The sequence below is a fragment of the Neomonachus schauinslandi genome, chromosome 8 (genome assembly GCF_002201575.2).
Source record: "Neomonachus schauinslandi chromosome 8, ASM220157v2, whole genome shotgun sequence".
NCBI classification, from domain to species: Eukaryota; Metazoa; Chordata; class Mammalia; order Carnivora; family Phocidae; genus Neomonachus; species Neomonachus schauinslandi.
The window spans coordinates 113,999,532-114,022,912 of record NC_058410.1 but is presented as its reverse complement, the minus strand read 5'-3'; the positions used below and the strand labels follow the sequence as shown (position 1 = coordinate 114,022,912).

At 38.5% G+C, this 23,381-nt stretch overlaps 1 protein-coding gene across 6 annotated transcripts in view; it reads right to left on the bottom strand.

Moving 5' to 3' along the window:
• FKBP5 (FKBP prolyl isomerase 5) overlaps window positions 1-23,381 on the bottom strand; it is a 116,422-nt gene that overhangs the window by 55,254 nt on the left and 37,787 nt on the right. For 4 of the 6 annotated variants that reach the window (XM_021684665.2, XM_021684666.2, XM_021684667.2 and 1 more), the window contains 2 exons: window positions 4,942-5,068; window positions 1,135-1,279 (listed from right to left, as the gene is read on the bottom strand). In XM_021684665.2, coding sequence (XP_021540340.1) covers window positions 1,135-1,279; window positions 4,942-5,046 — 250 coding nt within the window. In that variant the 5' untranslated portion in view covers window positions 5,047-5,068. Of the gene's footprint in view, window positions 1-1,134; window positions 1,280-4,941; window positions 5,072-17,076; window positions 17,155-23,381 lie in introns of all 6 variants that reach the window. The other 2 variants (XM_044917349.1, XM_021684670.2) reach the window with 2 other exon arrangements.

The following is a 23,381-nucleotide window of genomic DNA, read 5'->3' as shown; positions in this document are numbered from 1 at the left end:
ACCTACTTTTGCATTCATCTGTTGCAATTCTGGCTTAAGTCTGCAGAAAAAATCCAAACCCACAAAGATAGATTGGAAAAGGTAGGAGTACTTTAATAGCCTTTTCAGATAATTATGAATATAATTATCTGATATGACATCAAAGCTGGACAAGTGGTAGCTTCATAAAGGTTAGCTGCAATGTGGAATCGGAAAGCATATCAATGAACTTTTCATATCATATTACATTAAAATCCACTGGTCTAGCTTGCGCAATGAATGGATCTTTTAGTCATGCATGATTTTGTAACATCTAGTATTGGTGGAAAAATATTGGTTCACCGAATTACATAGATCTTCCAAATGTTAACACATTTCATTATATAATATTTTTAAAATCACATTCATTAAAACCCACTGATCTCATCAGAAGTCTTTTAAGTTTTGGAAAGCTGCCAAGCTCACAGTGGCAGATACACATTTCCCAAAACTGTAATTTTCATTTGAAAACTCGATGGCAAGAAATATTGTCTGTTGTTTTCCTTGAAGTGACAGGCTCACTTCATTCATTTTTAAGAAAGTATCTGCCAAATACCAAATAATCAAGTCTAAATAACAACAGTTTGCCCTTTCAAATAAAAATCGTGTTTTTTTCAAAAAATGTACTCAAGTCAAGTGCACAAGTGCTTCTCCATGAGATAACCACTACACCTGGGTATGCAGAAGTGCTCAAGGTGTGCTTCCTATCTGTCACAAAGCCGCAAAACAATGTGAAACTCAAGGATTAGGATTTAATAAAATTAGTATTTTTTACACTTTGTCAAGGACATTAAGTGAAACAGGCTTCCCTTCTTTTTCTTATTTACACAGTGAATGAGGGCAGCGAAGCATAAATGATTACTGGTAGAGCTTGGTGCTGCGCCTAGATTTGTGCCGGGGCACCAGCAGCCTCTACCACTGCAGCTTGGGCACCTTCCATGCAAGTGTCAACACAGTAAAAATATAAACAACATCTTAGTATTATTAAGAAAACAATTTTGACATTACGGACCCCCTAAAAAATCCACTAGCTCCTATATGGGATCGACTAGCTCCTATACGATATAAATGGCAATAAATCCAAGCAAGACACAACTCAAAAACACCACCTCTTACCTTTGCCAACACTAAAGACGAATGGTTCATTTCTATCATGACTGGAATCAAACTTCTTTCCATTTGACAATTTCCCTTTGTAATGGACATAAACTTTGTCTCCAATCATTGGTGTTTCCTCACTATTCCCCACTCTTTTGACAATCTAGAAAAGACAAACATCAAGAAAAAGGAGCTGGTTTTATTCTAATCAGAGAATAAAAAGGTTGCACAGTCCATTTCACATTACCCAGGCAGATTTACAAATAATTACATCCTTTCTAAAGGCTTCCTTCCCAGTTCTCTCAATAACCCTCACTCTTAGAAAACTGTCTTGTACTACTCTCAATCTTTAATGCTATATTTAATTATTTCCTCAAAATAACATAATAAGGGGCACCTGGTGGCTCAGTCATTAAGCGTCTGCCTTCGGCTCGGGTCATGATCCCAGGGTCCTGGGATCTAGCCCCGCATCGGGCTCCCCACTCAGCGGGAAGCCTGCTTCTCCCTCTCCCTCTGCCCCTGCTTGTGTTCCCTTTCTCACTGTGTCTCTCTCTGTCAAATAAATAAACAAAATCTTTAAAAAAAAAATAACATAATAATATAACCAATAAATCCTGCTTCATGCTTTGACACTAAAATCTCTCAAAACACAGAGCTAGTTCATACACAAACTAAATTAGACCAAAAAGATTAGTGGACTTTCAAAACCATTCAAAAAGAAGTCTAAAGCAAAGTTACAAAGGTGAGATTTTATTTACTTCCCTCCTTTGCTAAAAACATTACCTTTTGACTAGATTCCACTAGTTTGGTTTAATTTAAAAAGCTCAATTTTCTGGTAGAACAGATTATACTTCTTATTATGTGACAAATATTTAATGTGTAAAAAACAGTATCACTGCATAGTTTGATATGATACTGAATAACCTGTTTTCTAGTAAAGCAAATGCCAAAAAAGCTCCAGGCTGAAAAACAGTTAGCTGTCATAAAATCCAGTATATTTATTTTGTTCTTGGCAGAGCAGACCACTAATGCAGTTGGTCAGTTCTGGGAAAAGAAAATCAAATCCAGGCATGTGGTAGTATAATTTATTCTGTCAATCACCTATGCCATATTAATCATTTTTATTAGATAACAGAGGATGGTAGCTAATATCCAAGAAACATCATTTTAGGGTAAGAGTCTGAATTTTTATACAAAGAATTCAATTATTCACTCCTAAATTCTTTAAGATGTATCCTCCCACTTTACTGAACTCATTGATTAGTTCTAACAGGTTTTTGGTGGAGTCGCAGTAATGATTCTTTTCCTTGTAAGAATGTCTGGACTTTTGAACTAAGAAAGTTGTAGAATATAAGTTTATGGTGTTTATGTGGTAATATGAGGGTGGGGCTGGGAGGATACAAAATCAACACACAGAAATCAGTTGTGTTTCTATATACTGGTAACAAGGAAATAACTGAAAAAGAAATTAAAAAAAAACAATCTCAGAAATGCAAATCAAACCCACAAGATACCACCTCACCTGTTAGAATGGCTATGATCAAAAAGACAAGAAATAGTAAGTGCTGGCAAGGTTGTAGGGAAAAGGGAACACTCATGTACTGGTGGTGGGAACGTAACTGGTGTAGCCACTGTGGAAAACAGTGTGAAGGTTCCTCAAAAAATTAAAAATAGAACTACTATATGATCCAGCAATTCCACTTCTGGGTATTTCTCCAAGGAAAATGAAAACACTAGTTCAAAAAGATATATGTACCACCATGTTCAGTGAAGCACTATTTACAACACTTAAGCTATGCAAACAACCTAAGTGTCCACAGATAGATGAGTGGATAAAGAAAATGTGGTACATATATACACAGTGAAATGTTAATTCAGCCATAAAAAAGAATAAAATCTTGCCATCTGTGACAACATGGAAGGACCTTGAGAGCATTATGCTAAGTGACAGAGAAATACAAATCCTATATGATCTCACTTATATGTGGAATCTAAAAAAGCTGAACTCACAAAAACAGAGAGTAGAATGTTAGTTGCTAGGGGCTCTGGATTGGGAAAAATAGAAGATGTGAAGAGTTACCTTAAGGAGATACTTTAAGGATAATATTTAGTCTTGATTCATTTTAAAAATATAAGCTCCACAATATAATTTTACCCTCCTGAGCTAGTCATTGACTTCCCAGATATGCCTTGGTCTTAAAAAATAATAATAATATGCAAACAATGAATCATGGAACACTACATCAAAAACTAATGATATACTGTATGTGACTATGTATGTGACTAACATAATAAAATTTTTTAAATAAAATAAATTTTTATATTTTATATTTTTATTTTTTAATATTTTATATTTATATATATGAGAGATTACTATAGATGAGGCACTGTGCTAAATGCTTTATATAATCCCAATAACTGTATGAGGTAGGTAGTAGTGTTCCAATATTACAAATGAGGAAATTTCATCACAGAGAGGTTAACTAAATTGCCCTAGGTCATACAGTTAGTAGACCTATTTAATCTTAACCAAAAGCCCCACAGTGAAACCCAAGGCTCTAGACAGGGATCGATGATATGATTTAAAGGGCTTACAATCTCAAAATGTTTCTTACAAGCCTAAAAATCTACTTTACTAGCTAGATTTACTCCCTGGAACAAAGCAGGGCTGGAGGGAGGTTGGGGACTGTGTTCTCTGGGTACACTGAAACGGTGAACGAGAAGGGGGATGCTGAGGACAGCCTGCAAAAATATCTACTGTCTCCAGAAACATCCTGGAGTTTGGGAGAAGTGATTCATATAGTTACAGGTTGAAAGGCCCTCTGAAAGAAGACAGCATGATATAAATCTAGGGCATAAAGCCCCTCTTTCTAGAGTTGAAAGTCTCCAAAATTTGGCTTGGCATGGGGCAAGCTAACAGTAAAACACGTATATTCAGAAGATCCAGGAACAGAAAAAAAGCTTTCATATAAGCAAGATTAGACAAAACAAACTAAAAAATTCTCATTTGCTGCTGCTGACACAAGGAGCTTAGTGGTAATATTTAGAATGTGTAAGATAATCTTTCAGCAAGAAAAAATTTACACAAAACTTATATGAATAACAACAGCGTAGGAGAAATAATGACTTACTATGACTAAAATCATTTAACCTCGCTCAGCTCCAGTTTATTTACTTACATGGAATATCAATATACACCTTCCATAAATAAAATGGAAGGGTCAAGAGGTGCTGATTGTCTCACAAGACCATTGTGAGACACAAAAACACACATGTAGAAATGATTAATTACAGAGTGAAAAATATAGTGTGTTTTAAGGAGGAAAGCTAATTCAAAAGTAAGATATATTCTCTGATGAAACCTCAAAAAATATCTTCACTGCACAAACAACAATCTGTATGTAAAAACAAATCCTTGGGAACGTTGCAAGTCAGCTTTTCTTTTTCCTCTAATAAGTCTCAAATTGAATTGTCACCAGCTAGCTTTAGTATACTTAAATATTACGTTAAAATAATAAACCATGTGTACACTCTGAGAACTGGGAGATACAGCCTTTTAGAGTCACATAACTTGGATGTGTACCCCAGACCTGCACTTATTTACTCTGTTGGGCCTCAGTTTCACCGTCTATAATCTGGGATTAAAAATAAACCTCAAGTTATGAAGATGAAACTGAGAACTTGCCTGTAGTGTTTAACACTTAGTAAGCCCCAATAAACATTATCCACCTCCATCTCCAGCCAAAAAAAACAAAGAAAGATTTTTATAAATAATCCTTTCAGATAGCAAATTTCCCTGCATGTCATTCATCCTTGTAACCTCACCTTTAATACTCCTCTATCTTTTTTAGAGGTGATATCCTCTCCATGTTCAGCCACAGCTGCTGCTGGGTTTTCTCCATTGTTCTTGGCACCTTCATCAGTAGTCATGGTCTTTTATAAGTAAGAAAACCTGCTGAGAAGAAACGTATTTTAGCTAAGAAAAATACCATTGCTTTAAGCATCTGAAAATGCCATAGAAATGGGCTTTCCCTGACCTAAGATTTACATAGGGCCAATAAGGTTAAACACTGAACATGAAAACAAAAACATTTGCCATGAGCATGTATTGATACCATGAGGCATGTACATAAAACATCATCCAACTCTTCAGTTTCCCATCCAGCGATGGTCCCAAATTAGAGGGCAGTACAAGTCAGGTTTGGTAGTGATTATATTCCTTAACATGATTACACACTGAGAAGCAGTACTTTTAGAGCTTTGAAAATGTCTTTTTCCTATAGTGATATTCTTGACAGAAAATTAAGAACTTATCAGGTGATCTGATTTAAAAAATGACAATATACAGGGGTGCCTGGGTGGCTCAGTCATTGAACTTCTGACTCTTGATTTTGGCTCAGGTCATGATCTCATGGGTCCTGGGATTGAGCCTCGAGTTGGGCTCTGCACTCACAGGGGAATCTCCTTGAAGATCTTCTCCCTCTGCCCCTCCTGTCACTTGTGCACACTCACCCTATCACACATTATCTCTCTCTAAAATAAATAAATCTTCAAAAAAAAAAAAGGGGCAATATATCATAGTGGTAAATAGAACAGGTGTTAGAAGGTGACGACCCCAGTCTGAGTCTTAACTCCAGCAGTATCTCACTCCCGCAAACTTAATCTTGCTGAGCCTTAATTTCAAGTCTGTAAAAGGGAGAAGTGCATTGTTCACAGAGTTCCTGTGAGGCATTAATGAGATAACGTATGTGAAGAGATTAGCACAAAATCATAACTTAAAGATGTAAGCATTTATCATGCTTATCATTGGGTCCTCTTCAGGGCTACATTTCATCTCCTGCTCAAAATATCTATAGAATGAGGTTCTTCCCTGGCATGGCATTCGAGGCTCTTCACAACCTGATCCTAACCTATCTTTCACAGGTCTAGTTTCCACTCCGTTCTTTTACTTTATTTCATGCAGCTCATGCTCTAGTCAAACCAGAGCAATTCCTCAGCCGTAACAAGCCCTCTGCTTTCCCATCTCCATGCTTTTGGTCACTCTTTTTCTTCCCCTCCAAACACTCTTCCCTCTCAAATTCTTCCTCCATCATACCAATCTTGACCCTATACTTGGAAGTTGTCTGCACTCTTCTGTGCTTCCTGAGCTCTTCCCTTGGTGTGCTGTCTATCACATATTTATAAGACACATTTGCTGGATTTAAAAGATCCTTGAGAGCAAGGGCCACGCTTTGTTCATATTTATATCCCCTAGAATGCCTTCACCTTTCAGACTGCTAAAACAAAACAAGCAAGGAATTTGGAGCTCCTTACAAGCTGTTTGATGTTGGCTATCTTTAACTTCTCTAAGCCTTTCTCCCCCACCTGTGTAACTGGAATAATAACATCTACTTTCACAGAGTGATCTTCTGGATTAAATGGTATAATGTGTATTTTTAGAAGTATACATTCCAATGTTAGCTCTTACTGTCACCCAAATGACAGACACTTTGTCATGCAAGGCAAACCAAACCAAAGGGCCAATCAATAGATGAAACAAAACACATCTCACTGGCTGCTGCCATGATTAATTCCACACTGCTCTCCTGGTTGAGCAGGGAAAGTCAAGAATTAATCACGTCTACAGCTATTCCATATTAAGCTAATAATAATGGATAAAGCTCCCTAAAGTCAATATATAATAATAATACACTGCAGTGTTTTAACTCATTTCCAACTGACCTAAATTTACTTCAGTCAACAAAGACACAAATCAAATTCTGCTGTGCCCAAAAATCTTCAAAGAGAACACCAAAGACCAGGAGCTAAGCCCCTTTGCTTTATTTTCTAGTACAGTTTATACCAAACACAAAAGATCCAAATGCTTGGCTCAAGATAAGGGAGAGGCCAGAACAAAGCATTCTCAAACAAACAACAGAAATTAAGTACCCAGCTGTATGTGATGCTAGGATAGATAATTAGGAAAATTACATGAACAGGGTTGGTTCCCAGCTTCTAGTAACCAACTGCTTATGACAGACTTCTCTAATGCATGGGGACTTGTAGAAGGCACCTCCAAAACAGAGGGGAAAATATCTTTTAAATATTTGGGGAGTCATGAATCATATTCCCGGAAAAATACATTGACACAAAAAAATTTCCTGGGCTTCATAGATAAACTGACATCCATCAATAGGCCCCTAGCAAAACCTTGAATTAAATCAATGTGCAAATTAAAATAACCAGGTGGAAGGTTATTAGGGAGCAGGACAGCCACATAGTCTCAAAGCATGAACCTACAGATTACTTAATAAAGGAAAAGTGCTTTCCGATGAAGTGATTTGACAGACACCCCTTAGCACGAGTGGTCTGCATCATGACCAAGCTGTGCATTACCCAAAATAATACACACTGCTATCACGGTGCTTCCTGATGTGATGGAATGGGAAGTACACGGGTAATAGCCCTACCAAAAGTATTTAACCTGAAACTAATCAAGAAGAAAAGATAAAATCATTTGTGGAATATTGTATAAGACCACTGGCCTAGACATTTCAAAATGTTAATGTTATGAAAGATCCCTCACCCCAAAAAAGATAGGGGGCCTGTCCTAGTTTAAAGGAGACGAAAGAGATACAACAACCAAATGTGATGTGTGATCTTTGGCTGGATCCTGGATTAGAGGGATGAAAGTGTTATAAAAGCACATTTTTGGGAGAATTAGAAAGACTTAAAAAATAAGACTGTACATTAGATTATTATTACTTTATAACATTAACTTTCTAGAATGTGATACAGTATCGTGGTTTTATGTAAAATAATATACTCATTCTTAGGAGACACATCCTGAACTATTTAGGGGTGAGGTGTCATGATGTCTGCTACTTACTTTCAAATCATTTAAGAGAACGTGTGTGTGTGCAAGCACAAATACCACAAAAAAACTATTAAGTTTTGAGGAAGGATGACTACCAACCACACGTCCAAAGACAGTGCCTTTCTTTTTAATGCTTATCAATTGGGGATCAGCTACATTTTTAAATGAAAATACTGTCAATCAAAAAATAGCTCAGTCGGTTAAGTGTCCGACTCTCGATCTCAGCTCAGGTCATGATCTCAGGGTCGTGAGATCAAACCCTGCATCAGGCTCTGTAGTCAGCTGGGAGTTTGCCTGAGATTCTCTCCTCCAATCTCTCTGTCCTCCTCCCAACCCCCCACCACTGCTCGCATGCATCGCTCTATCAAATAAATAAATAAATCTTTTTTTAAAAAAAGCCATTTTGGGCGCCTGGGTGGCTCAGTTGGTTAGGCGACTGCCTTCGGCTCAGGTCATGATCCTGGAGTCCCTGGATCGAGTCCCGCATCGGGCTCCCTGCTCGGCAGGGAGTCTGCTTCTCCCTCTGACCCTCCCCCCTCTCATGTGCTTGCTCTCTCTCATTCTCTCTGTCTCAAATAAATAAATAAAATCTTAAAAAAAAAAAAAAAGCCATTTCTTTTGGTTCTAATCCTACCCTTTGGAAACAATAGCTTGGTAAAATTCAACTTGTAAGTTGATTTGCTAACTTTATAAGTCTCATTTGATAAAGGAATTTGCTCTTCATATTTGGTTCTAACCCTTTAAGGGATTTAAGTAATCTTCGTAATCTCAGACAATGGTTCTGAGCAGTATGGAGTATATGAAAAGGGGTAGCATAATTAAAACACAAAGATAAAAAAAAAAAAACAGTAAAATGCTTTTCAACTTTCAAAGGCAAGATAAATCTGGAAGAATAAAGAAATAAACTGAATTTTCCAAGTTTCTTCCATTAATTCCAGTTATGTCCTTTGGCATACAGATCTTTATAAGCAAACAAAAATTTTTAAAAACCTTTTTCCTTGATCTAGTGTTATATGAAAAAAGGCAGTAAGATGAGACAATTCCCAAAAACCTGCAAGACACACTGAGAATGTCACTTTTTTCATAAGTGAGCCTTTTCTTCTTTCTCCTACTCTAGGTTTATTCTGGATTTAAAATCACTATGTAGCTATGGATATTAATCTATGATAAAGCTCACTGTTCTGAACTGTCCAAAGGGGGGAAACTGCTACCCAGTACATCAGAGAGAGAACACACAGTTCTGTTATGGACATGCCAGATAAGCAGGCACTCTCCAAAGTGCAAGTCAGCAAACACCTGAGACATAACTGAAAAATGAGAATACGCTTAAAATTTCACCAACAGTGTACTGAAAAATCCAGTTAACGTAACCAAAAATGAGAAATCATTTTAAAGGGTTATCCATTAATTCCCCATGTGTATTTCTCACTGTGTTATTCTCTGTTAAAATATAGATAAATTGTATCAGATTATCCTACTCTCTAACAGGAGAGTTTTCAGAAAGAAGACAAAAAAGGAATATGGGAACTGGATACTTTGTTAGCAGCACAGAAAATGACAGTAGCATTCTTTCTAAGTACCACAAATGCCTGGGCCATAAAGGCTTTCACAGCCTCCTAAAACTAAAACACAAAAGAAAGAAAACACACAAGACACACACCCTAGGACTTGTAACTAAATGCAATAATCTATCTTAATTTAAAAAATACCCATGTAAGGATGAACTGGAAAGCCCTCATTGACTTTCAACCCCACGCCTCTGTCAAAACATTCAAATCCAGTAACACATGGGAGTGTCAAGATAAGTTATCTATTTGTAGACAAGACATGCATACAAAAGAGATAAATATGTACGCAGAGGAAACAAGATCACATATGAGGACAGACTACACATCGATATGAAGCTGCACTCTACATTTAGCCATCTACTTTCCCTCAGTTAACTTCCTTCCTCCACACTGGGGTGGGGAACGAGAAGATGATGAATAATACTCCCACACATGCCCATACATTTTTTTCTCCTTCAAAAAAGGAACCATAAAAAGATGTACAAATGGCCAATAAGCACATGAAAAGATGCTCAACATCAGTTTTTAGGGAAATGCAAATCAAAATCTCAATGAGATATGTAAGGGGAAAAACTTTCCCTTTCTTCCCTTCTAGGTTCTTTCCCTGGTCTAATAATTAAATTGACATAAGGCAGATTAACAAGAAAAAAACCCCAAATTTTTACCTTTGGGAACCCCAAAGATACGAAGTTCCCAGACACGCAAGCAACTGAGGTTTATAAGCCTCCCTGAGCTAAGGAGAAGGCGGTGAGGGACTGGGACTTCAAAGGGGAGGAAGACCATTCATAGAGGATGGGAAGAGCAAATGTTTGGTAAACAAATGTTTGCCCTGCCAGGCAGATAAGTCTTTTTTATATAAAAAGTTATCTCTGGTATTAGCTCTCATCCAGGTACAGGCCCTCACTCTAAATTATTTTAGGCAGTTAAGAGAGAGGTAAAAAGAAAAAATAAAATAATAAAATAAATAAATCTCTTCTTGAGTCTGTTAGACCTCAACTGCCTTCAGCTCAAAACAGTCCACATGCCAAAGGGGCGTATTTAGGGATCACATATTCTGCTCCCCCTTAGATACCTTCACACCCATTAGAATAGCTATTTTCAAAAAATGGAAAATGACAAATGTTTGGGGAGAATGTAGAGAAACTGGAACCCTCATGCATTGCTGGTGGGAATATAAAATGGTACACCCTCTGTGGTTCATCAAAACATTCCACACAGAATTACCATTATAATCCAGCTGTTCCACTCCTGGACATATACCCAAAATAACTGAAAGCAGAGACTTGTATAGCAATCTTCATAGCAGCACCACTCACAATAGCCAAAAGGTGGAAACAATCCAAGTGTCCATAAATAAAATATGGTACATGTGCATATATGTATGATTAAAATATTCAGCCATAAAAATAAAATGCTGACACATGCTACAACACATGGATAAACCTTAAAAACATTAAGCTAAGTGAAATAAACCAGACACAAAAGGGCAAATATTATAGGACTCTACTTTTTTTTTTTTTTTTAATTTTATTTATTTGTCAGAGACAGAGCACAAGCAGGGGGAGCAGCAGGCAGAGCAGGGAGAGGGAGAAGCAAGCTCCCCGCTGGGCAAGGGGCCTGACTCAGGACTCGATCCCAGGACCCCGGGACTATGACCTGAGCTGAAGGCGGACGCCCAGCAAACTGAGCCACCCAGGCGTCCCTAGGACTCTACTTATATGAGGTATCTAGAGTAGGCAACTTCATAGAGACAGAAAAGTAGAATAGAGATTACTAGGGGCTGGAGAACGGGAGTATGGACAGTTGTTTAATGGGTGCAGAGTTTCTGTTTGGGAAGGTGAAAAAGTTCTGGAGAACAAAAGTGGTAATAATTGCACAACAGTGTGAATGTACTCACTGTCACTGCACTGTACATTTAATACTGGTAAAAACTGTAAATTTTATGTTACGTACATTTAAGCACAATTAAAAAAAAAAGGGGGGGTTTGGGTGGCTCAGTCGGCTAAGCTTCTGCCTTCAACTCTGGTCATAATCTTGGAGTCCTGGATGACCTCAGAGTCCTGGGATGGAGGCTCGTGTGGGGCTCCCTGCCCAGCGGGGAGCTTGCTTCTCCCTCTGCCCCCCCCCCCCCCCCCCTCATGCACTCTAATAAAAAAATAAAATCTTAAAAAAAAAAAAAAGAAATCTGAGGCCAGAGCAGACAGAAATTAACAGAATGGTCAGCCAGACTTAACTCTTTAATCCTCCTACTTTCCCCTTAACTGAAGATGCCTTGCTCATTTCTAGTGTACATCCAAAGTGCTGAGCCCAGCCTCCAGCATCAATTCTTCAGGGACCGAAGGCTCAGATGTCCAGTCAAGAAGACAGGAGAGGAAAGAGAATCCTCAATGGAATTACCACTTTATAGCTACAAACTACATCCTCCTTTATTCTCTTAGATACATACAATTCTTTGTTATACTCGCTTTTCTCAGTTCAAGTAGTTACTGAAGAAAGCAAAGTTAACAGACCAAATTTATAATTACTTCTGTCACTGACTACTTGGATGAATCACTATTCTCAAATACTATATTAGTATTAAAACAAAGAAAAAATCTAGAAAATATCAGACCATCCAAATGCCAAATGTTGAAAGATTACTAAATTATCAACTTTCTCCAAGAGGGCCCTGGAATTACAGAAAAATTTGTAAATCTCTGAGCTGGAAAACAAGAAAAGGTATGTCACTGAACTAGAAGGGAGAAGGGATCAGACTGAAGGAGAGGACAAAGAAGCGCAAGCTGCCTTTCTAAACATCAACTGTAAGAACAGCTCTTCCCAAGGGAGCCTGGGGTCAGCATCAACAAAAGCAGGAGTGGGCCAGAGAAATTAAGTAGAGAACCACGTCTGGGGAAGAGAGCAGAAGCGGTGTTTGGGTCCGTTAGCCCAGGTAGGTCTCCTTCTTTCCCTAGTGCACAAGGTGGATCCCATTCTAGGATATAAGGATTTTCTATATTCTTGGGGTTCAGACTTATCACCAGGATATATTGTGGTATTTGTCTTCTTTCCTTAATTCCTGCAGGGGCCTTGATATCCTGGTCTTTAATTGCTGAAGATGAGTCTTTGGGGATCTCAGGGCAGTTTCAACTATTATTTCTTTTCCTTCAATGTCTGTCCTCTACCTCAAAGTCTTACTAGACAGACTGTACACATCTTGGTTTTATTCTTCAGATCTCTTAAGCACGTTTCTAAACATGGAATAAACATGAGAATCACCTGGGAAGCTTTAAAAAGCCACTGATGCCTGCACCCCACTCCCAGAGAATCTGTATTTAATTGGTTTGTGGTGGGGCCAGGGCCTCAGTGGGTTTTTTAAAATTTATTTATTTATTTGAGAGAGAGAAGAGAGTGCACGCATGAGTGGAAGGGGCAGAAGGAGAGGGAGAGAATCTCAAGCAGACTCCATGCTGAGCGTGGAGCCTAACTCAGGGCTCCATCTCACGACCCTGAGATCATGACCTGAGCTGAACCCGAGTCGGACGCTCAACTGACTGAGGCACCCAGGCGCCCCAAGGGCATCAGTGTTTTTAAAAAGTATCTCAGAGGGGCGCCTGGGTGGCTCAGTTGGTTAAGTGACTGCCTTCAGCTCAGGTCATGATCCCAGGGTCCTGGGATCGAGCCCCGCATTGGGCTCCCTGCTCGACCAGAAGCCTGCTTCTCCCTCTCCCACTCCCCCTGCTTGTGTTCCCTCTCACGCTCTCTTTCTCTCTCTCCCTGTCAATTAAATAAATACATAGAATCTTTAAAAATAAATAAATAAATAAAAATAAAAAGTATCTCAGATGATTCTAATGTGCACAAAAGGTTAAGAAACATTGGGGTTTCTCTTAGAATCCATCATTGGCTTTTTGCTCTATATTCTAAGAGATTTTCTTTGATGGAATTTCTAGATCACCATTTGGTTATCACCTATGTCCATTATTTCATTTACTCTGTTCAAAGGATCTTTTAAAGCAATGTTTTTGATTTTTGTATACTCTTATCTGATTGCACATTTTCCTTATATGTCTTTATTTTGTGGATACAATTACTTCTCAAATATTTAGAGATTCTACTTAGAATAAAATGGGACATCTGTGAATAAGTATTTGGCAATTTTTTTTTTAATTTTGTGGGGGGAAATTGCTGATTATGTGTATGCCCTAGGATCTCCCATGGGCACTGGGCAGTGGTAAAGGTTTAAAGGTTAAAAAACAGAAATGAGAGAAAGACAGCATATTGTGAGTTACAAGTTAAGTAGAAGGAGAATGTATAAAGATGCAAAAGTGACAGGTGAGTCATTTGATACCTGCACTAGGCTTACAAAGGGAAAAGGTGAAATGACTTAGGTAAAAGGGAAATAGAGAGCAAAGGCTTAAAAAGAAGGGCCAGAAAGACTTAAATACATAGGGGAAAGAGTCAAGTGTAGATTTGTTCATCAATTAAACACTTATAGATTACTTAAGTTACCATTAAGTTAACGGTAGGACTAAATAAAAGTATGCTAAAGTTTTTCCTCAGTAGAATGGTCATGGGAGTGTTTAAATAAAATTTGGCAAATTCATACTACAAAAATATAATGCAGTCTTTGAAAAGGATAAGATAAATCTAGGGCGCCTGGGTGGCTCAGTTGGTTAAGCGACTGCCTTCGGCTCAGGTCATGATCCTGGAGTCCCTGGATCGAGTCCCGCGTCGGGCTCCCTGCTCCGCAGGGAGCCTGCTTCTCCCTCTGACCCTCCCCCCTCTCATGTGCTGTCTCTCTCATTCTCTCTGTCTCAAATAAATAAATAAAATCTTTAAAAAAAAAAAAAAAAAAGATAAATCTAGACAGTAGAGAATCATTTAGTTAAGAGTCTAAACACCAAAAACACCCAAACAGCTGAGTTAAGATTTTGTAAATGCTCATCCACTGAAAAAGAATACCATTCTAATAAATGAAGTGTATTGTTATGGTGCACAGTGCCCAGTGATGACTTGGTCCTCTGGGCTGCTAGGAAAAAAAAAAAAAAAAAGCCAGTTGATAACATCAAAGGGGGATAATACATGTGACAATGTGCTATATTGTAATTACATGCAGCAACCAACCATGGTTCCCAGCTGTTTGTAGATTTTGGTGTGTGCAATCATTTTACAGCACTGGATTACAAATTATGCAAATATTACATGCCTAATTTTTATCATTGTTTTTTTTAGAGTTAAGATAGCTAAACTCTGGAAATATTAATATAGAACAGGTAAGGTCTTAGTTATTTCAGATAAAATAACCTTTTAACAGGGGCACCTGGGTGGCTCAGTCGTTAAGCGTCGGCCTTCAGCTCAGGTCGTGATCCCAGGGTCCTGGAATCAAGCCCCGCATCGGGCTCCTGCTCTGTGGGAAGCCTGCTTCTCCCTCTCCCGCTCCCCCTGCTTGTGTTCCCTCTCTCGCTGTGTCTCTCTCTGTCAAATAAATAAATAAATAAAATCTTTAGAAAAAATAATAATAACCTTTTAATAATGACATGAAAAGATGGAAAGATGTCCAGGATGTACTATTAAGCAAATGGTGAGTTGCAAACAATCTGTAATATGACCTTATTTTTAGAAGGAAAATAGTGTATATGTGTGTGTGTATTGCTTATATATAAAAAAAGTTTGGAAAGATACCCACTATCAAAACAGCCAGTAAAGATAACTCTGGAGAATGAGATCTGGGAGGAGGGGGAGATAGGAAGGAATTTTCACTTCTTAAATTTTATTTTAGGTCGTTTAAATAGTTTAACAATAAGCACATATTACTTTCATGATTTTTTTTAAACTTAGGACAAAAAGATGAAACACTTCATGGTTCCACTCATCAGGACTTTTTTTTTTTTTTAAGATTTTATTTCTTTATTTGACACAGAGAGAGCACAAGTAGACAGAGTGGCAGGCAGAGGGAGAGGGAGAAGCAGGCTCTCCACGGAGCAGGGAACCTGACGTGGAGCTTGATCCCAGGATGCTGGGGTCATGACCTGAGCTGAAGGCAGACGCCCAATTAACTGAGCCACCCAGGCACCCCAGGACTTTTTTTTTTTTAATAAATTGCTAAGGTAAATCTAAAACCACTGAAATTTCTTTAAAAAAAAATTTTTTTTTTAAAGATTTTATTGGGGTGCCTGGGTGGCTCAGTCGTTAAGCATGTGCCTTCGGTGCAGGTCATGATCCCGGGGTCCTGGGATGGAGCCCCACATCGGGCTCCCTGCTTGGCGGGAAGCCTGCTCCTCCCTCCCCCACTCCCCCTGCTTGTGTTCCCTCTCTGGCTGTGTCTCTTTCTGTCAAATAAATAAATAAATCTTTAAAACAAAAAAATTTTATTTATTTGAGAGAGACCAAGAGAGAGAGCATGAGTGGGGTGAGGGGCAGAGGGAGAAGCAGACTTCCCACCAAGTAGGGAGCCCGTGCAGGGCTCGATCCCAGGACCCTGAGATCATGACCTGAGCCAAAGGCAGATGCTCAACTGACTGAGCCACCCAGGTGCCCTTCATCAGGACTTTTTATTTTTACTGTTCAATTTAATTCAAACATTTTGGAGTGCTTCAGTGTAGAGGAAGAAAACTCTGGTTGAGCAAAGAGTGTTTGTGAGATATCCAGAGGACAGTCAGAGAGACAACGCCTGAGCTCAGGAGAGAAGTCTGGATGTTTGTTGGGGTGTTATCGGACTCTCCGTGGAAATTAAGATAAAAGTATACAGCAATTACTACTAAGTAAATAAAACCAAACTTCTCAAACTTCTAATGTCTAAGCCTCACTTCTGATTACTAGGACTCTTAGCAATACAGCTGAACAGTTTAAAAACTGCAAACCATCCCTGAAGCAGCCAGCAATATTACCCATGATAGATTAAAAAGCTCTCTCAGCACTTCGAAAGCACGAGTCCTCTCATTCCTTTAATACCATACCATTGTTCAAATAAAATTATTTACTGCTCTTTTATCTCCTCAGGTAAGCATCTGAATCCTTCTCTGGTACTTTCTTGACTTTATGCAGAGCCTCATGGCTGTCACCAGCTGTAGCCTGCTCCATGCCAAGTCATGACACCCCTTAGTTCAAAGGTACATCGGAGAGATATCACTAGTTAGAGCTATGGTAGAGACTGCCAGTACTTCTCAAGTCTCTTTTTCTCCACTTCTTCCTTATTAATAAGACCTCTATTTTTTAACAGGACACAAAGCTTCCCAGAATAAAGCCTCAGTGTCCTACCCTGCAGCTAAGTATGGCCACTGGGAGATAAGGTAAATATATCCCTAAAGGAACAGTGGCCAGAACATTGTACACACACCACTGAGCTAAAAGCTGAAAGATAAGGAGCCATTCAACAAATAGCCACTGAATACCTACTATGTGCTGCTGTTCTAGGCAATGGAGGAAGCACAACAGAAAACAATTTCTATCTCCTCAGAACTGACATTCTGGTAAGGGTAAAGACAGGACTAAGACTCTTATTACTTCATATTTTGAACACAGTTCCTCATGTTTTTGATAGAAAAATCAAATTTCTACCTGTATCACAGCGGTAGATTATCAATGTGGGTTGACTCATAGGGTCAAACAGTTTGCTTCCAAGTCTTCTGATGATTTCTAAGAACAAGCCAACAAGGTAACACATGACAAAGGTCTATAAACACTACAGGCAGGTCTATAGGTAGACAATGTGTCTTACTCATTTCTGTACCTCTACCACCTAGTGTAAGTGAATGGAGTAAAAGAGGTACTCAACAAACACTGAACTGTGATTTTCAAAAGCAGTCAATATAAAAATGGTAAAATATCAAACACTAGAGTAAGAAATCAGGGCTTAAATATCATTACCAGTTGACTACATTCCTTCTCCAAAGCTACTCTGAAAAATCTAGAGACTTATATTGTACCTGAGTGTTCAACTATAAAAAAAAAAAAAGTAATAATAATATTCTGTTCTAATAAAACCCTGGCAAAATTAGCATATCTCTGAAGTGCACTGTAAGTATATTGGCTGTACATACATACACACAGCAGATTCATCTTATTAATTCTATCAGTTTGGCTTAAACATGGGCAGTCAAGAACAGAAGACTACACCCAGCTGCCAATCTCTGAGGATACATTAAATCACAACTGGAGGAAGAGATGGTTTAGAGAGCTGGAATGCAGAGGGAAGAAACCTAGGATAAAAGTTCTGTATCATATTGTATCCTCTTATAGTATTATCTTATTAAAGCACTGTAATATAGGGGCGCCTGGGAGCTCAGTCGGTTAAACATCTGCCTTCGGCTCAGGTTATGCTCTCAGGGTCCTGGGATTGAGCCCCACATCGGGCTCCCTGCCCAGCGGGGATCCTGCTTCTTTCTCTCTCTCTTTCCCTCTGCCCCCCCCACCCCCGGTTGGTTGTCTGTCTCTCTCAAATAAATAAATAAAATTAAAAAAAAATAATAAAGCACTGTAACATAAATTAAGCAGATTTAAGACATGGCTTTAATATTCTTTCCAAAGGTCCATTATTATGTCCAAGAGAAAAACTGTATGAGAACAGCATTCTGGGTCTGTGAACAAAACCTTATGTAGAAGGAACAAAAACCTTGGCTTCCTTAAATCCCCACCATAAAAGTGTGGAAGGAGAACAGCAACTGAGGACACAGAAGGAAACGAGTGCTGCTCTCAGGTTTGATGTCTAGAGGCCTCTGTCTGGGCACTGGGTTTTGAGAACGAGTGGATCTTCCTTTATAGGAGAGACGCAGTGTTTGGGGAGAAGTCTGGAGAAAGAATCTATGACACTGTAACAGATCCTAGGCCAGAATAAGGAAAATCTGGGGCACCTGGGTGGCTCAGTCGTTAAGCATGTGCCTTCGGCTCAGGTCATGATCCCAGGACCCTGGGATCATGACCTGAGCCAAAGGCAGATGTTTAACCGACTGAGCCACCCAGGTGTCCTGGAAAATTTATTTCTGATGTGTCCCCACCATCTCCCAAACCCCTCCATTTGAGCCACTGAGTTTGTACCTTCCCCCATACGCATGTCAAGTTACTGACCAGTGAAGTTTGTTAATGTGACATATTCCATCTCTTAAGGATCAGGTTCTTAGGGCCTTCCAAGGTGACAAAATAATCCCACAATTAATCTTGTCACTAGACAAAGATTCAACTATCTAAGTAAACACCCTCTTCCAACAAGTGACTCAGATATTTCACAATTCCAGAAAAAATTTCTAAGGGTATATATGATAGAACACACACCGTGCTTGAATTTAAGCTCCAATCTATTGGTAACTAGCTATGGAATCTTTGGCTGTTTCTTAGTTTCTCCATCTGTAAATTTCAGGAGGTCAGACTAGAATGATATCTAAGATTTATTTCAACTCTAATATTTTATATTTAGAATTACTTTTTAATGAATAAATACACATTTTACTTTATGGGAAAATGAGATTTGAAATGTGGAAGGGAAAACAATTCCCAAGGAATGGAAAAAGTTATTTTGGTATTACAGAGTTCACTTGCCATTACAACGCTCTGGCAAAACACTATTAATTCTGAGCTTTACCACCCTGGATACTGTATTCGTATTTTATAGCTGCAGTAACAAATTACCACAAATTTAACCGCTTAGGTAATACACATTTATTACCTTACAGTTCTGGAGTCAGAAATAGAGCTCTCTGGGCAAAAAATCAAGGTGTTAGTAGGGCTGCATTCCTTCTAGAGACTCTATTTCCTTGCTTTTTTCCAGATTCTAGAGGCTGCCCACATTCCTTGGCTCATGGCTCCTTCCTCTATTTTCAAAACAGCAATATTGTATGTCTCTGATCACTCTTCTGCAGTCACATCTCCCTCTGACCACAGCCAGGAAAGTTTCTCTGCTTTCTTAAATTTCTTAAGAACCTCTGTGATTATGTTGGGCCCATCTGTATAATCCAGGATAATCACCCCATCTCAAAGCCTTTAATCACATCTGCAAAGTCCCTTCTACTGTGTAAGGTAACATATTAACAAATTCCAGAGATTAGGATGTGGACATATTTGAGGGGCCATTATTTACATAGATACCTAGTCATCAAATCAAAATCCTAAGAATTTCTCCCAAGCCTAGAATTCTGTTGACTTCCTCCATTTTATCTTTAGGGTTCTTGTAACATTCTTTCCTATCTATCATCCAGCTGAACAATGTTCTAATTTGAAATTAAAATTAAATCTAACATTTGATATGTATCATTCTGAAAATTCCTTTATAATTTCAGAAAGCCCAAGTTGGAACATTTATTAGTTTTTCAGTTTTGTGATAAGTTAAAACTATAAGTGAACTTGATAATACACAATGCATGTTTTCCCACCTCAAACTTAATCACTGAAAAATTATTTAAAAAACTGAGTCCCTTATGTGGTCCTGAAATTTGAGCAGCAAAATATAAACACTGAAGAACACTCAAGTACAGTTTAAAAACAGTAGTGACATATACTTCACAATAAAATGCACATATTTTGGGGCCCCTGGGTGGCTCAGTCGGTTGAGCGTCTGCCTTCGGCTCAGGTCAAAATCCCAGGGTCCTGGGATCGAGCCCAGCGTCAGTCTCCCTGCTCGGCGGGGAACCTGCTTCTCCCTCTGCCTGCCGCTCCCCCTGCTTGTGCTCTCTATCAAATAAATAAATAAAATCTTTAATAATAAATTGCACATATTTAAAGTATACAACTTGGTAAGTTTTGACATATGTATATAGATCTATAAAGCCATCACTACAATCAAGATAATGGACATATCTGTCACCCCAAAATTTTTTCTTGTGTACTTTTAAGACTTTATTTATTTGAGAGAGACAGCAAGAGTATGGGGTGGGGAGGGATATACAGGGAGAGGGAGAAGCAGGGAGCCTGATGCGGGGCTCAATCCCAGGACCCCGGGATCATGACCTGAGCTGAAGGGAGATGCTTAACCGACTGAGTCACCCAGGCACCCCTCTTGCATACTTTTATAATTCATTCATCTCCAGCTCAGTCTCCAGACAACCTCTGATCTGCTTTTTGAATAGTTTGTATTTTATAGAATTTCATATAAGTGGAAACATGTCTTTTTAATTTTGAATTAACTTTGTTTTTTAACAATTTTATTTATTTGAGAGAGAGAGAGAGAGAGAGTGTGCATCCACACCAGAGCAGGGGGAGGGGCAGAAGGAAGAGGGAGAAACAGACTCCCCGCTGAATGCGGAGCCCGACAAGGGACTTGATACCTGGACCTTGAGATCATGATCTGAGCTGAATCAGATGCTTAACCAACTGAGCCACCCAGGTACCCCAATTCTGAATTAACTTTTATATATGATGAAAAGTATGGATTAAGGTATGATTCAGTTTTTTTGTATAGGAGTATCAAATTGTTCCATTTATTGAAAAGACTATTCTTTTTCCATTTAATTTTCTTGGCACCACACTCAAAAATTAACTGACCATATTTTTTTCTGGACTCTCTGTTCCATGGATCTATTTGTTTATCTTTACATCAATACCACTGTTTTGATTATTATAGCTATAATAAGTTTTAGAAGTCAGATAGTGTTAAATCCTCTTTGTTCTTCAGCAAAATTGTTTTGGTTACTCTAGGACCTTCATTTCCATATGAATTTTTAAAACCAGCTTATCACTTTCTACAAATTGCCTGCTGGGATTCTGATTGGGATTGTACCGAATCTACATTTTTAGAGAGAATTGACAATACTGAGTCTTCCAATCCTTGAACATAATAGCTCTTCATTTACTTAGGTTTTCTTTATTTTTTCTCAGTAATATTTTAGTTTCCAGTATAGACATCTTACACATCTTGTACACAATTTATCCCTAGGTATTAATTTTTAAAATTTTACTATAAATGGTATTCTTTTTAAATTTCAACTTCTATTTATTTGCCAGTATACAGAAATACAATTGACTTTTCTATATTGATCTTGTATCCTGCAACTTTGTTAAGTGCACTTAATTGTTCTGGAAGCATTTATTTTTATTATTTTTATTTTTTAGAAATCCTAGGGAGGGGTTCCTGGGTGGCTCAGTTGGTTAAGCCTCTGCCTTCGGCTCAGGTCATGATCCCAGGGTCCTGGGATCGAGCCCTGCATCGGGCTCCCTGCTCCACAGGAAGCCTGCTTCTCCCTCTCCCTCTGCCTGCTGCTCCGCCTGCTTGTGTTCTCTAATAAATAAATAAAATCTTAAAAAAAAAAGAAAAAGAAATCCTAGGGAATCATGTCATCTGTAAATAAAGAGTTTACTCTTTTCTTTCAATCTAGAGGTCTTTTATTTCTTTTTCTTGCCTGATTGCACTGGATAGAACCTCCAGTACAAGGTTGAATAGAAGTGACAGTGAATATTTTTTTCTTGATCTTAGAGGGAAAAGATTTAGTCTTTCAGTCTTAAGTATGATTTCAGCTATTTGGTTTCTCATAGATGCTCTTTATCAGATTCAGGAAGTTTCCTTTTTTCCCTAGTTTATTGAGAGTTTTTATCAGCAATGCACGTTGGATTTTGTTAAACGCTTTTCTGTATCTAATGAGTTAATCTTTTTTTTTTTCCTCCTTTTTCTTTGTTAATGTGTAATGTGGTACACAGTACTCCCCCACTGCAGGAGATATAACAACCTAAGATCCCCAGTGGATGCCTGAAACTACAAATAGTAGCAAACCCTATATTTACTATGTTTTTTCCTATACATACATACCTGTGATAAAGATTAATTTATAAATTAAGCACAGTAAGAGATTAATGACATAATAATAAACTAGAACAATTATAAAATAAAAGTTATATAAATGTGGTCTCTCTCTCTCAAAATATCTTTGTTAAAAAATTATTTATTTATTTATTTGACAGAGACACAGCGAGAGAGGGAAAACAAGCAGGGGGAGTGGGAGAGGGAGAAGCAGGTCTCCTGCTGAGCAGGGAGACCGATGCAGGGGGCTCGATCCCAGGACCCTGGGATCATGACCTGAGCCGAAGGCAGACACTTAACAACTGAGTCACCCAGGCACCCCTCAAAATATCTTAATTGAACTGTACTCACCCTTCTCGTGAAGATGTGAGACGATAAAATGCCTACACAATGAGAGGAAGGGAGGTGAATGATGTAGGTATTGTGACGTAGTGTTAAGCTACTATTATAGTCAATAGTAGCTTATTGAAGAAGATATATCTTCTAAGGATATATCAGGAGAATCATAGGCTACTGGACCGCAGTTGACCACACGTAACTGAAACCATAGGAAGTGAAACCACAAATAATGAGGGATTACTGTTTGCATTCCTGGGACAAATCCCATTTGGTCATTGTACTTTATCCATCTTACATGTTGTTGGGGTCAATTTGCTAAAATTTTGTTAAGAATTTTATGACTGTGGGGCGCCTGGGTGGCTCAGTTGGTTAAGCGACTGCCTTCGGCTCAGGTCATGATCCTGGAGTCCCTGGATCGAGTCCCGCATCGGGCTCCCTGCTTGGCAGGGAGTCTGCTTCTCCCTCTGACCCTCTCCCATCTCGTGCGCTCTCTCTGTCTCATTCTCTCTCTCAAATAAATAAATAAAATCTTTAAAAAAAAAAAAAAAGAATTTTATGACTGTGCTCATAAGGAATATTGGTCTATAATTTTTTTCTTGCAATATATTTGAATGGATGGATTTATTTATTATTTATTTTATTTTTTAAGTAATCTCTACACCCAACATGGGGCTTGCACTTACAACTCTGAGATCAAGAGTCATATGCTCTACCAACTGAGCTAGCTAGGCACCACTGTCTGGTTTTAATATCAAGATAATACCAGTATCACAGAGTAAGTTAAGCAGTATTCTCTCCTCATCAA